Consider the following 15,077-nt stretch of genomic DNA (forward strand, 5'->3'; position numbering starts at 1 on the left):
TTACCTCAGCAAAACCTAAACCTAGCCAGACATGGTGGCGCATGCCTGTAATCCCAGCACTCGGGAGCTTGAGGCAAGAGGATCGTTGCAAGTTCAAGACCAGCCTGGGCTACAAAGTGAGCTCAAGGCCAGTTTGAACTGCATAGTGAGACCCTGTCTCAGAAACAAAACAAAACAACAACAAAAAAAAACAAAAAAACCTTAAACCTAAACAGGTCTGGAAAGTGTTTTTATTCAGTGCTTCCTATTAAAATTTGGCTGTATATACAATTTCAGTGTGAAAGCAATGTCTTCAGAATTCTGAAGACCTTTCTCTGTCATCATGTAGTTTTTGGTGCTGCCATAGAGAAGTCTAAAGCAATTTCTGATCCCTGATCTTTTTCCTCTGGGAGCTTATTGAATCTTCACTTGATCCTCACTATTCTGAAATCCTGAGCTTGCTGGTCTTGACATTTGGTCTCCTTTCACCCTGCGTGCAAAGGGCTCTTTCTTTAAATTTACATCCTTTAATCTCCCAGAAGTTTCTTAAACAGTTTAATTTCCTCCACCCGTATCTTTTTCTGGAAGTTTGTGTGTGTGTGTGTGTGTGTGTGTGTGTGTGTGGTGCTGGGGATGGAATTCAGGGCCTGAAACATGCTGGACTCAAACTCCCCTCTGAGCTTCATCCAGTCTAGTTTCTAGAATTCTTATCCAAACCTTGAATCACTTTTCATATCCTTTCTCTTCTATTTTTTTCTTTTTGGCTTTATTTTCTGAGATTATTTCCAAGGGTTTTTTTCCCCCTACACTTCTTTTTCATTTTTGCAATTATGTTAATTGGCAAGAGTTCTTTGTTTTTCTTTTAATCTAAGTTCTGCTGAATGCAGAGCCTGAGACCAAGCCCTATGTAAGTATGTACACATTGTTGAGGCTTGATCCCAGCAACAGGTGGAAGGGCTGGGCAGATGAAGAGCTAAAGAGCAAAAGACAATAATAAGCATGCTTTCAGCTTGACCATGTGCCCCAGAGTTTGTGCTTGGCTCCATGGGACCTTGCTGCACAAAGTGGGTTTCAGAATTGTTTTCCCAGGTAACAACCTCACTGGTCAAAGGTGACCTTACAGGCTCTAACTTCCCTGTCTCCAGACAAGCATGAAAGCCCTGACATGCCAGACCCAAACTGTGAAGGAACAGCTAGAAAAGTGCTGCAGTCAGCGGCTGCCTCCCTGGGCTCTGCACCTGCAGAACCAACAAGCTCCAGCTTAGAAACATTCGGAAAAAGAACTGCATTCTTGTCATTCCCTAGCAATACAGTATAACAACCATTCAATACCATTTGCGCTATATTAGGTACTGTAGTAATCTAGAGATGATTTAAAATATATGTGAGGAGATGTGTAAGTGATATACAAATACTTGGCCATTTTAGATAAGGAATTTGAGTATGTATGGATTTTGATATGAGGGCATTCCTGAAACTAGTACCAAGGGACAAATGCATACCAAAATTTGAAAAAAAAATTTTTTGAGACAGGGTCTCACTATGTAGTTCAGGCTGACCTTGAACTCACTATGTAGCTCAGGCTGGCCTCAAACTCGAAGTGATCCTCCTGCCTCAGCCACCCAAATGCTAGGATTACAGGTGTGCCCACCATACCTGGCCAAATGGAAATTTTTGTGTGATAGGAATTATCTGTGGTAGGCTGAATACCCGCCCCCCATATACACATGCTCATCCCTAGAAACTGCTAACATTCCCAGGGGCTGTGGAAATGTTATGAAAATGGAGGTTAGCCTAAATCCTGGGGCAGGCATGCTGGTTGCCTACAGTCAGGGTGGGGGTGGGGCAAAACAGGAAGTCTGCAATGTGACAGAGGCAAGGTAAGGAAAGGCACGTCCTGTGGAGCCAAGAGCTGAGAAATAGAGCAGCCTCTGGAAGCCAGAAAAGTCCAGAGCCTCCTCCCCGAGGCTCCAAGTGGGTCTGGCCCTCAGCTTCAGCCGTGTAGGACTTATTTCCAACATCTGGCTCCATGACTGTAAAACTTTTTTTTTTTTTTTTTGTCCTTTTGAGACAGGGTCTCACTATGCAGTTCAGGTTGGGCTTGAGCTCACTTTGTAGCCCAGGCTGGTCTCGAACTCACAACTATCTTCCTATCTCAGCCTCCCGAGTGCTGTGATTACAGGCTTGCGCCACCACACCCAGCACTTGTCTTATTTTAAGCCACTAAATTTGTGGTAATTTGTTTAAGCAATAATACAAGAGGAACTGATTTCCAGCAGCCAAAATGGCATTCACTTACAAAGATAAACTGTGACAGAAAGGGAGAAAATGTTTGCAATATATTTAACAAAGGATATTTGAAATATAGGAAAAGTCCTGTTTAAAATTTTATGAACACACAGAATTACCAGGTGCTGGGCACTGTCCCACAGTTCTTTACAAACCTCGATTCATTCAGTCCTCCTGACAACTCTTTGAGGTTAGTATTATTATTGCTGCTTTACATCTGAGGGAACCGAAGTACTGAGGCCAAGGAGTCCGTCTGTGGTCCCAGGGCCTCATGCCCCCAACAAAAAGGTTGGAATTTAAAATCCAACTGGACAACAGGCATTTGAAGAGACAATATTAGCTCAGCTTCCACAAAGAGACACCGAGATGAAAGAGCATAGTAGCTGCTGGCGGTGACACCTGTGAGGGAGAGGGCGCAGGTGTGGGTGAGGACCCGGGCCAGGCCACACTGGCAGGGGCAGGCTGGTCCAGCCCCACACACTTAGTGAAGCTGCCCAGGGACACTGGCCTCGGGTGAGCACTGAGCACATCCACAGAGGTGGCGACTGCAGCCTCTGCCAAGGGAGCTTCCACAGCAGCTTTTCTCCTGCTCTAACGCAGTAGAATAGATTGCAGGTATTGTGCAATGTCTTGTTTTACATGTGCTCACTCATCACCCCAGCTCCAGGCCCCAACACAATCCTTTCCAGCCATATCTCCTTCTTTCCCTAAGGAAACCACTGGGCTGCTGTCACTGCACTGTGGATTCATTTGTAACTTTTAAAATTTTGTATAGATTAATCATTCAGTATGTACTCTTTATCTGGCTTCTTTCATTCAGCATACTTATTCTGAGACTCGTCTACCTTGTTATACTTATCAAAAGGGGTTTATCCCTTTTTATTGCCAAGTAGAATTCCTATGTATGAATACACTATGACATTTATCCCAAAACCTTTTGAATTTCTTTGTTGTTAGTTTTGGGTTACTACAAATGAAGCCGCTAGGAATATTCACGTGCAGTCTTTGTGCCTGTTTTCTTTGGGGTAAATCCAGGAATGAAATGGCTGAACCATCCAGTAGATGTATGTAGGTATGACTTAAGAAACTATCCAAATGTTCCGAAAGTGATTGCACTATTTTACATTCCCCCTAGCAGGGTGTGAGGGCTCTGCTGTACTCCATGTCCTTGTCAACACTTGTATGGTCATCTTTTAGTCATTCTAGGTAAGGTGTATTGTAATCTTTGTGACTTTAATTTGCACACCTTTGATGACACTTGTGATTATCTGCCATCTGTGAGGTTTCCACTCAAATCTTTTATTTTTAAAATTGAGTTGTTTTGTCATTAAGTTTTGAGTGCTTTTTATGTATTCTGGGTACACGTCATTTACCAAACATAAGCTTTGTGAAGGGTTTCTTCTTTGTGGCTTGTCATCTCATTGTTATTTTCAGAGGTATGAACTGAGCATGGTGGTGCACACCTGTAATTCCAGCACTCGGAAGGCTGAGGCAGGAGGATCGCTTAGAGTTCAAGGCCAGCCTGGGCTACATAGTGAGTTCAAGGCCAGCCTGAACTACATAGTGAGACCCTGTCTCAAAAAACAAACAAAAAAACCCCAAACAAAAAAATAGAAGTCAAATTTACCAATTCTCTTCCTCTTATGGATTATATTGTTGCATCTGTTTGGTAATATAATTTCTCCAGTTTTCCTTTTAGAAGTTGTGTGGTTTTACATTTTGAGACAAGAATTTAAGTTTAGAGAAGGAAGAAGAGGCAAGAGAAAGGAAGAAAAGCAAAGGGAGGGAAGGAAAGGAGGTAAGGCAAAGCAGGAAGGAAAAGGCTTACCTGCTTTTGTCCCTGAGCACCTCTAAATCTTTAGAACTTCCGAGTTAACAGTGCCTTTGTTATTCATGGTGAGCTCCTGGTATCACACCTACATTGAAGTTAGTAACGGAAGATGAGGGCTGGCTATGCCAGGAAGATCAACCATGTGATTGGAGAGTTTGGGATTTAAACTGTGATTCTCAGCCCATCCTCAGGGAAGGGGAGACAGAGGGGTGGAGATTGTGTTCAATTACATAGCCAATGATTCAATCATGTCTACATAATGAAACCCTACTGATACAGGAAAATAAAAACTCCCAACCTGAATGATATCTGGGATGAATTCATATTCTCTAAAATTGAAGAATGAGTTTTAGAAACAACGGAGGTTAAGAGCAGAATGTATTTATTGAGGGAAAGAAAAGAAAGCTTCTGTCCAAGAGGGGGACAGAAAGGAGGCCTGAGTGGGTTACCCCAAGACTCCATCTTTCCTGGGGACTTTTATAGAGCAAAACCACGAGGTGGGGAGGGCCCAAGGTAGGGGAAAATGGACAAAATTATGGGCAGCCAATAAGAATTGTTCAGGTAAAATTGATTAAATTGGCATCAAATGGGGAAGCAAGTCATGTAGCAAGTGGGCATGAATACAGAACACAGGCTTTTCCTGTAAGGGGTTGGGTCAAGTACTCTTCAAGGTGATCACTACCCATTTAGAATATCAATCCCTGAGGTCCATCCCTAGGCAGGTATGTGGGTGCATTTGTTTAGTCCTTTGTCCTGAGGTATGGCCCACAGTAAATACATATCTTTCATGTTGGCTCCTTCGAGGCCCTGGCCCTGCCTGACTGCCTCTAATATTTCTATCTAACTCCACTGCCTATTACACTACCAGAAAACTCTGGGCTCCTGCAGCTTGGATGAGCATCCCTGGTTGGTCATGACACTCCATTGCCTTGTGAGGGTAACTTGTCCTGAGGACACAGAAGCGTATCACTGGGAACCTCCAGGACTTTACACTGTGTCTCCCATCTCTTGTCTGGTCCTGATTTGTACCTTCACAGTAAAACTATGAATACAGTACAGTGATTTCCTGAGTTCTACAAATGAGTCAAGTCTACTGGTGGCAAGGAGGTAATGAGAATACCAAAGTTTGCAGCCAGCTGGTTGAGTCTAGTTCCCTGGGAAACCTGGGGCTCAGCCTGCGTGTAAAGGAGCCTTGTAAACACTGTGCCCTTAGCCTATAAAGTCTCTGTTAATCCCAGATGAATTTAATAGTGTCAGAAATGTAGTGGCTTGCAACTTGAAATTGTGGACTTTTCTGCTGCTTTTTTCACTTCTGTCAACTTCTGCTCCTTTATAATTTTTTAGCGGGGTGCTGGCAATGAGCCCAGAGCCCCACATGCTAGCCAGGTGCTCTACCACTGAGATACAACCCCACCCTTGCTCTGTATGTGATCACATTTAGAACTGTCTTCTTGACAGGCTAAAGACCCCCACCTCCAACACTGGGTAATGAACCCAGGGATTTCACAATGAGCAACATACCCAGTCCTTTACTTTTTATTTTGAGACATGGGCTGTAACCAAGTTGCCCAGGCAGTGTTCGACCTGCCTCAGCCTCCCAGCCTGGGATGACAGGCACATACTGTGATGAACACATAAAACAGATGGAAAATTACTGAGCTGTTGGGTGAAGGGAAAATGTTAGTTTGGCCTAAGGAAGAGGAAATGTTCTTCTGAGAACGTTCTGAACTTTATAACACCTGCTTGCTGAAACCGGTAAGTTCGGCTTTTTGCCCGTACAAAAACTTTTCACAAGACAGTTGCACCAACCAGGATGTGGCTTTCAAGCTTCAAAGCTGAAGCATTCTTCGGTTTGGGGCTGCTCAGCATCTCCCTGCACGGAGAACAGACTGACAGCTATGGCCTGGCTAATAAAGGCTCTTAAATTCCAATTTGGATTCTGGTCTCAGTTCTTTATTCAGAGTAACCCATTACACATACCACCATATCAAACCTGTTTCTTGCCTTTGGTTCCCTCCTTTGGCTTTGGTTCTTTCCTTTTTCTTTTTTTGACAGGGTCTCACTATGTAGTTCAGCTGGCCTTGAACTCCCAGTGATCTTCCTGCCTCAGCCTCCTGAATACTGGCATTACAGGTGTGCACCACCAAGACCAGCAGTCTTTCCCTCTTTTAGCCTTTAGAGAACAGTCTAAACCCAGATGACAACTTCTGTTGCTTCTATTCATTCCTGCAAGCTTTCATTTCCTTGCTATGCCATCCCCTCCTGTTGAACTCTGCATAGCTCTTCTTAGATACATCTGCTGGTAGTGGCTTCTCATTTTTCGCAATCCACGAACGCCTTTGTTTCACACACACTCCTGAAGGCCATCTGCACTTGGTATGGAATCTGGGGTTGAGAGTTCTTTCAGCCTTCAGAGAATGTGCTACTTTCTGCCTCTATGATTTCTGATGAGAAATCCAGTTATTCAAATTTTTGTTTCTTTATAGTAATGTTTTCTCTGGTTGCTTTCAGTATCACTTTTGTTTTCACCAATTTCATGAAACTCAAACCTCCAAGGAGCCAGCTTGGGGCCTGAGTGGAACTCTTCTTTGGTAAACTGAGACTGGATCCATACCCACATGGCCAGGGTGAACACAGGTGTTCATAAACAGCTTTAGGCCATCTGTTTTGGGTGACAGAGCTCCGTGCTCTCCCCAATTCTTCCTGGTTCCTTCTACTGCTCTCTGGCAATGACCTGCTGCTGTGTTCCTGTCTGAACCATATGGGCAGAGGAAAGAGAAGCAGTGAGGACCGCTTCAGGTCCTCGAAAACACAAATGTCTACCAAGGTTCCCAGTTCAGGTACTCAACAATGGCACTCCACGGGCTGCCTAGCAGGTGGGATATATGGGACATAAAGCAGAAAAGGAAAATAGCAGTTTCTGCACTCTCTTGGAATACTAGAATTTCCTTCCCACTCCCTCTAGCATTCTCTTTGCACCCCAGTACTCATTCCCAGGTTTCTGACATGGTATTTGGCTGCAGGGTACTAAAGAGGGAAAAAAATGAGACTTATCACTGGTTCAGCAGTACTCCAAATTCTAATCTTCCTCAATCCACCTGGTAGGAGTTTCTTTCCAGAGTTCTTGAGCAGCACAGTGGGCGACTCATAGTGGAGCATGCTCACTCCATCTTATATGGAACCAGATTAACTAATACTTGTTTTATTGTTGTGCAGGGTCTAAGTTGCCCAGGTTAGCCTTGAACTTGCAATCCTCTTCCTTCCTCTGCCTCCTGGGTGGCTAGAATTACAGGTATGTACCACCACACCCTGCTTCCCTGTTTTAAGAGAAAAAATACTAACAATGTTACTGTTATTGTTACAAGGCATTTAATAAAAGAGGCAGCCAGGCGTGATGGCGCATGCCTACAATCCCAGCACTCGGGAAGCTGAGGTAGGAGGATCGCTGCAAGTTCGAGACCAGCCTGGGCTACAAACTGAGCTCAAGGCCAGCCTGGACTGCATCACGAGACCCTGTCTCAAAAAGACAAAAATAAAAGAGGCAAACATAAAGGTGCAATGAACATTATGTTCAGATTTCATTTTTTGTTTTTAGCAAGAGTAAGATCTGCTACTTACACCTTTGTGCAACTCACTTCTCTCACACATACTCATCCTGAAATTAGTTTTGGAACACTTTCTTTCTTGATACAAGGACTCACTAAATAGCTCAGGTCTTGAACTCACTGACTCACTGTAGAGACCAGGCTGGGGTTATAGGCGTGTGCTACCACACGCAGCCCCACACTTTCAAAACTGACAGCCAATGTTAGATTGTGTGTGTGTGATCAAACTCAGGGCCTTGTGCATACTCTACCACTGAGCCATGTCTCTAGACCCTAGATTTTTCTGAGAGTAAGAGAAGATACCACGAGTAAGCTGCTGTCAACACTGCTTCCAATCAATGACTTGGAGCTATGACTAAAGGACTTTACATTTTGATAATAAGAAGCTGGCAGGCTGGGTAATCCCTGAAAGAGAGAAGTCAACACTTCACAATAGAGAACGTATGTGGCCTAACAGTAAAAATTATGGGCTCTGCTCCAAGTAGAATGTATTCTTTGACCAAATATGTCACAAAACAATTTGCTAAACATAAATTTGGGCCAGGGATATAGCTCAGCAGTGTAGCGCCTGACTGGCAAGGGTAAGGCCCTGAGTTCAATTCCTGGTATTCCCTCCCCCAAAATAAATAAATCCATGAAAGTGTGATTATAGCAGCTAGATACAGTTTCTACTTTTAAAAAAATACTCAGGGTACAAGAATTATATTCAGGTGTTACCTAGCCTGTGGATAAGAACATAGAACAACCAAGATTCAACCCAGACAGGCAGACTTGGGCTCTCTCTTTCTAAACACTCTGTGAGCTGCTAGGACTCAAGAAACCCAAACACCAGACTTTCCATTCCAAGTTGTCTCTATGAAGTAGTGTTAAAAAGTGGAAGCTGTAAAAGAGTAAAAAAGGCCATGCTCCTTGCCAGCCTCACCCTAATTAATTCTTGAGGGTAAAAAAAAATCCTATACTATCTGATACAAACTTCCTAATTCAAGAAAACGATCCTACCATGAGCATACAGCTCAGAAAAAAACAGATAATAAAAAAGTACTGAGAAGAATAATAAAAAAATTTACTTGCAGTATCACTAGGCTCACTTTAGGGTAAATGAATATACCCTGGTCAAGAAACTGCTAACTTCTGAGAGAGTAATAAATCCAACAGAACAAAATATATTTGTGTACTATTTTATTTACTGATCTTTCCGAAACATGTCAAAATTCTCATGGCTAACATGACTTTCCAAGCTACAATGTTATTCACTACAAAAAATATTTTAATGCAGTGCCTGCATTTCACTCGAAGGAATCTACCTATGAACATTACCTTTGGACAGTAAAATCAGATTACAGATATAGAATAAATATAATAGTTGTGATAGTCATCCTTAACATCTTAGTTGCAGGGGAAAATGGGCAGGGTACCACAGAGTGCAAAGATTTAGCAGGTGGAATATTCTGCAGTCCTTCTGAGAAGCTACAGATGGGAAACATGGAATAAGTATCTGTTGCATGGGGGTTCAGTCCACCACAGTAATCATCATTCGGCCCATGCACTCAGATGACTGCTACTGTTTTTCATGACTAAAAACCAGGTCCAAAGTCAGTCACTGCAGAGTTTAAGTTGGGAAAGCTTAAGGTAAAGCACACCTGTTACTATTTTTAGACATAATTGAGACTACACTATTAGCAACTAGATATACGTTCTGATTAAAAAAAAAAAAAACAGGTTAATACTGTGCAGTTAATCCTCATTACCATATATTTTTATTGTTTTTTTACTGGTTATTTTTTTTGTTTTGTTTTGTTTTTTTGTTTTTTTTGGTTTTTCTCCGGTACCGGGAACCGAACTCACGACCTTGCGCTTGCCAGGCAGGCGCTTTTGCCGCTGAGCTAAATCCCCAGCCCCTTTACTGGTTATTAACAGTGCAAAGTTTATGCTCCAAAAGAAATATAACAATCCACCAAAATGGTTACATTTAACTTTCTCTTAAAGGCAGATGAACTAAATGTAAGAACTGGCTTTTCTTGGTATTGTATTTTAAAATTACTGATACAGATTCACCACAGAAATAATTATACATTCTGCCTAACATCAAATAGCTTCTGCAAAAAGTTTCTAAGATAGAGACATTTCTTGTTCAATTTCCAAAAAATAATGGTTCTCTAACTGAAAGCATTTATATTCCTACAGCTCTAAGATAAACATTAAAAAGAAAATACAAAAAATGATCTCTTGACTTTTGAATAGCCCACTTAGTTACATAAAGTATTTTCTGTTCCAATATTTTATCAATTTCAAAAGGTATTTACTTCCTACAAACAGAATCTTCATTTCAATCATTTCAAACTGTCAGTCTGTTTCCATGGTAACATTGCGGGACTCCTTGGCTACCATAAGTCGCATCAGCTGACTGTGGAACTTCTCAATCTTCTTCACATCTTGAGCTTGATCTGTTCTGTACACCAAACACTGTCCAAAATTTTAAAAGCACACATTAAGTGAAACTAGAAAATGGTAGTGTAGAAAACACGTAATTGAGTTAAAATATTAGAGCCTTTCCTACCATTGTTTTTCTATAATTTCTCTGGACACCACACTAAAGAAATCACTCAAATTCCCAATCCTTTAGGAATTATACTCCTTAAAAACAGTATTTTAGCCAGGTGTGCTGTTAAGCTTGTAATCCCAGCACTCTAAGAGGCTGAGGCAAGATTATCAAAGTCTGAGCCCTGCCCGGGCAATTTAGCAAAAGCCTGCCTAAAAATAAAAAATACAGGAGCAGAGGATGTATTTAGCACAAACACCCTGGTTTCAATTCCAGGTACTACAAAAACCAAAAACAAAAGAGAACAATCAAATACCAGTTTTTAAATGCCATTGCTATAGATGAAAAACTATATAAACTCCACCAGAAACTTCTCAAACGTTCCAAATGCCTAGCCAAGAGTATGCATGGTACTATCAAGGGGCCAAACACATTTTTCAAGTAAACAAACAGTGGCCAGGAGACCAAGGGAAAGAAAGAGGGCAGATACAATTCTGGGCTTCTCACCAGGTAGATGACATTGCAACTAAAGGTAGGAATAGAAGAAGCCAGGTGGAAAAGACCAGATGTATTCCACTTTGAAGGGTACGTCAGCTAACCACATTCAACAGAAGCTAGACATCAGAAGTTAAACAGCAGCTAAACATACAAATTGGAGGTAGACAAAGATACAGGCAGTACTAGACTTGACTTAAGGTACTGCTTCAAAAGAGGCCAAAAAGAACCAAGGACAGAATCCTGGGGAAACAAATTTTATGGTGGGGTACATCAAAGAAATAATTAGCAAAGAAAAACAAAAGAACAGAAACAGGGATTTAAAAAAAAGCCAAGATAAAACGGAGGCACAAGTGCCAAAACAATAGTTTTCTTGAGTGGTCTTGCTATCAAAAGCAGCAAGACAGAGCAAAATATAAACTGATGAGACCACTGGTTTGAAAATTAAGGCACTGTTAATGAACTCTCACCAAAAGAGGTGTCAGTGAAATCTGATCTGAGAAACCAACAAAAGAGAACTAAAGAATGAACGGGCTATGAGGAAGTAATACTGACTAAATCAGGAAAAGAGCAGATCCAGCAGGGATGGAGAACCTTTTAGAGCTTTCAATGACACAAACAGCCCCCAGAGGTTTGCCATAAGTGACATCAAATACTCTGTCTGCTTCTAACACAAGAAACATGAAACCTTTACTCCCTGAAACCCACTTTTAGTATCTATTGTCCTCTTGCTTAAGGTGTGAAAAGAACAACTGTTAAGCCATGCCCACATACTATCCCTCAAGAAAGCACGGTAATTATCTCCCGAGGACCTATCTACAAAAGCAGGTTCTCAACCAAGTGTGGCGGCCCATGCTCTTGGGAGGTTGAGGCAAGAAGATCATAGGGAATTCAAGGCCAGTCTGAACTACATAGCAAGACTGTCTCAAACAAAAGCAGCTTCTAAAATTAAGTTCTTCATATTGGAATGAAATGCAAAATAAACAACCCAATGGCTAATCTGCATAAGTTCTAGGTAAATAATCTCAAACAAATGATTAACTCAATTACACATCTGTAAGTATGCAATAAATAAAAATGTATACTTACAACTAAATCATCTGTTACTTTAATACACAAATTCCCATTAGCGTGCCTATATTTGAGAACCACTCGTGCCTGAAATAAAAATATGTATTTAGAAGCAATAAAGATACAAGACATTTCTCAAAAATAATTTAGTCTTCAGGTGGACTAAAAAGGGTCTTTTTAGAATAACCAAAACACCTAAAGATGCCTTTATTGTAATCTTATCATTACTGAAATGAGGTAAAAATACAGATATTTCAGTTCATTCCTACTGCTATAATTTATTGTAGACTTCTTTAAAAAGTTAAATATATTATATTTGCAACTACCTTGAGGAGATGTACTAAAAATTTCCAAAACACATCAGTATTCAGGAAATGTCTGTGAGACTGTAAGGTAGTTTGGCCTTTCTTGCTGGAAAGTACATACAACAACATACTTAGCAAGAGGAATAACAAGAAAAGAAAGAAAAACAATCAGCACAAATAACTAGTTAAAAAGTCCTAAGCCATCCAGGAAACAGTGCTGCGATCCAGTTCATACTTGCTACTTTTCTACAGCTCTCCCGAGATGGATTAGGACTAAAGTTAGTTAAATAATTCATAACATGACGCATTACTTTTAAGCAGAATTGTGCCTTGAAAAGAAGACTGTATCAACAACTTTTCCCAAAACTAATAACTTCTGTACTGAGTACCATGCTACATATTACTTTTCTTTTTTTGGAGACAAGGTTTCACTATGTAGTTCAGGCTGGCTATGAACTCACTCAGTAGCACAGGCTGGCCTTGAACTCACAGCAATCCTGCCTCACCCTCCCCAGTGCTGGGACTACAGGTATGCACCACACCTGGCTGCATACTTTTTGTTGTTCAGTACTGTACAGTTAGATAGCCAAGCCATGATTCAGATATTAGCATGTTCTCATAAGACAATACTTTCATGATGGATGTGAGCACAGTGCATTGCAGTAGCTGAGGCTTTTCGCTAAGGACTATCAGTAACATTTGGCCAGCTGTTTGCTCTTTGCAGTCCTGAGATTGCAAACAATATGTTGCATCTCCATGAAATTTGTCTTAATAAGGAAGAAATGGGAACTCACCAAGAATTTAAGTAGATATACATAATAATGACCAGACTGTTTAGAATCTGTGATCTACTAAATGGAATTTTACATATTTTAAGAAATTCAGTTTTCTACAAACAAAAAGAAACTAAAATTTAAAAATATACTATATATGACAACTACATAAAGTTTTAGCTGTCAGTTAAAGAACAGTCTCTAGTTTCATTAGGAGACATGAGTTAAAAGGCCTATATTGTGTTTACCCAGCAGGAACTTCCAGGCAAAAATCCTGTACAGTCTCATGGTATAATGCCTGCCTGAAAAAAATAAAAGGTTTGCAAGGAAAAGGAAAACCAGCAATTACCAGTGTCACAAAGTTTTCAATTTCAACAATACCTTAATCGTTTCACCGTTTATTACACAACTATAAAGTAAGCTATTATTGTAACACTTTAAGAATGGTACTCAGAATATTTTGCTTCTTGCTGCTTATCTGTCTTTCTATAGGACTATTTTTAACTATAATAACAACACAACTTGGTGCACAGTTTTGTTTCGTTTATTTTATTTTATTTTATTTTTGGTTTTTTTGAGACAGGGTCTCGCTATGCAGTTCAGGCTGGCCCTGAGTTCACTCTGTAGCCTAGGCTGGTCTTGAACTCGCAACAATCCTCCTGCATCAGCCTCCCCAGTGCTGGGATTATAGGCGTTCGCCACCAGGTCAGGCTTTGGTGCACAGTTTAAACTGATGCTCATTACAAATAACTTGGTCCTGGAGTTACAAATTACTAGACGAATGTATACCTTTAATACAGTTCTTGTTATTTATCAGTGTATTGGTACAATTTAGATATGCATAATGATCACATTCATGGTAGGAAATTTGTACCTGTACATAATATATCATAGTTCCTCTTTTCTCCCATTCCACTTCCCTCTCTTCAACCCCTCTTCTCCTCCTTACCAAGCTTCGTTTCCATTTTACCCTTTTTTCCCCTCACTTTTTTGCTCATTTACTGACCATTAAAAATCTCACATAGGAATCTTGAGTAGTTTTCTGAGATTTATTAACTGCTTTTCACTTTCTTTCTTTTCCAAAGGCCACACTCACAGCCCGCGTGCCCAACGCCAGCTCCGAGGCGAGCCGACCCTTTGTCTCTCCGAAGCCTCACCTGACCCGGTTCCACGCGGGAGGCAGTCACCGGCACGCCTTCCACGTACAGCTGCGTTACTCCGAGGAAGGTGTGAGCCTCTGCACACTCTCAGAAGGCCAGCGGCCCGACAAGGCTGCGGGCGCCTATCAGGGGGCACGGGCGCTTCCAAACGGACCTGAGAGGGCCGTCCGGGCGCGGCCGAGCACCACCACCATCTTGCGCACCCCGCGCGCCGCCGTGCAGGAGGCGGGACCCAGCTCCCCGCCCGCCCTCAGCGCGCCCGAAGACCCCGGCTCCCGCGGCCTCGCCGGGCCTCGCCGGCTGCTCACCTTCATCGGGTCTGCGAGGTACAGCTTCTCTGCCGCGCGACTGAACTCCTCCCAGGTCTGGTACTGCGGCATTTTGGCCCGGAGTCGGACTCAGGGTGCCAGTCCACCAGCCGCCGCAACCGCCCAGAGAAGGCGGTGCTCCTCGTAACAACACCTCTCCCCATTGGACAGACAGGCCACGCTCGACCAATGGGCATGAGGGATGTTGCCGAGCTGGGTGGTTGTGAGGGCGGGTGCAGAGAGGTCGTGGCGACAGGTGCAGCGCCCCCTACAGGACTAGAGGGGCGGCGTCTGTCCGGCTTCCTTCCGCAGACCCAGCCCAGCGGGCTAGCGGTCGGGCTGCCATCGTTTGCTCAAGGAAGGAGGGCGAGATATAGCACAATGCAGTGGAAGACTTCCCAAGTATGTCTTTGGTTGGGGTGGGGCTGGTCCTCCCTTTGCCTGGACAGGACTTTAGAGCTGTGCTCTCCAGGCAGTCAATAACGTAGAAAGAGACCTTTTAAATAAAGTTTACTGAGCAGTATTTTACTCACAATAAAACAGAGCTTGATGCACTGTGACCCTATATATATGCACCTGCCCAACACCAGAGTCAAGACGGAGACCGGGCCAGGTGTGGTGATGCACGCCTGTATGCCTGTAATCCCAGCGCTTGGGAAGCTGAAGCAAGAGGATTGCCTAGAGTTCAAGGCCAGCCTGGGCTACATAGTGAGTTCAGGACC

The 15,077-nt window shown here is 42.4% G+C and overlaps 1 protein-coding gene across 1 annotated transcript; it reads right to left on the reverse strand.

Moving 5' to 3' along the window:
* Positions 1 to 9,713: 9,713 nt before the first annotated feature.
* Srp9 (signal recognition particle 9kDa) lies at positions 9,714 to 14,508 on the reverse strand. Its single transcript, XM_005409214.2, has 3 exons — positions 14,356 to 14,508; positions 11,828 to 11,896; positions 9,714 to 10,167 (listed from the first exon to the last, which is right to left on the reverse strand). The coding sequence occupies exons 1-3, from the start codon at positions 14,425 to 14,427 to the stop codon at positions 10,048 to 10,050; spliced, it is 261 nt and encodes an 86-aa protein (XP_005409271.1). The 5' UTR covers positions 14,428 to 14,508; the 3' UTR covers positions 9,714 to 10,047.
* Between the last annotated feature and the right edge of the window lie 569 nt (positions 14,509 to 15,077).

Source organism: Chinchilla lanigera, unplaced genomic scaffold (genome assembly GCF_000276665.1).
Source record: "Chinchilla lanigera isolate Chin_1 unplaced genomic scaffold, ChiLan1.0 scaffold00119, whole genome shotgun sequence".
NCBI classification, from domain to species: Eukaryota; Metazoa; Chordata; class Mammalia; order Rodentia; family Chinchillidae; genus Chinchilla; species Chinchilla lanigera.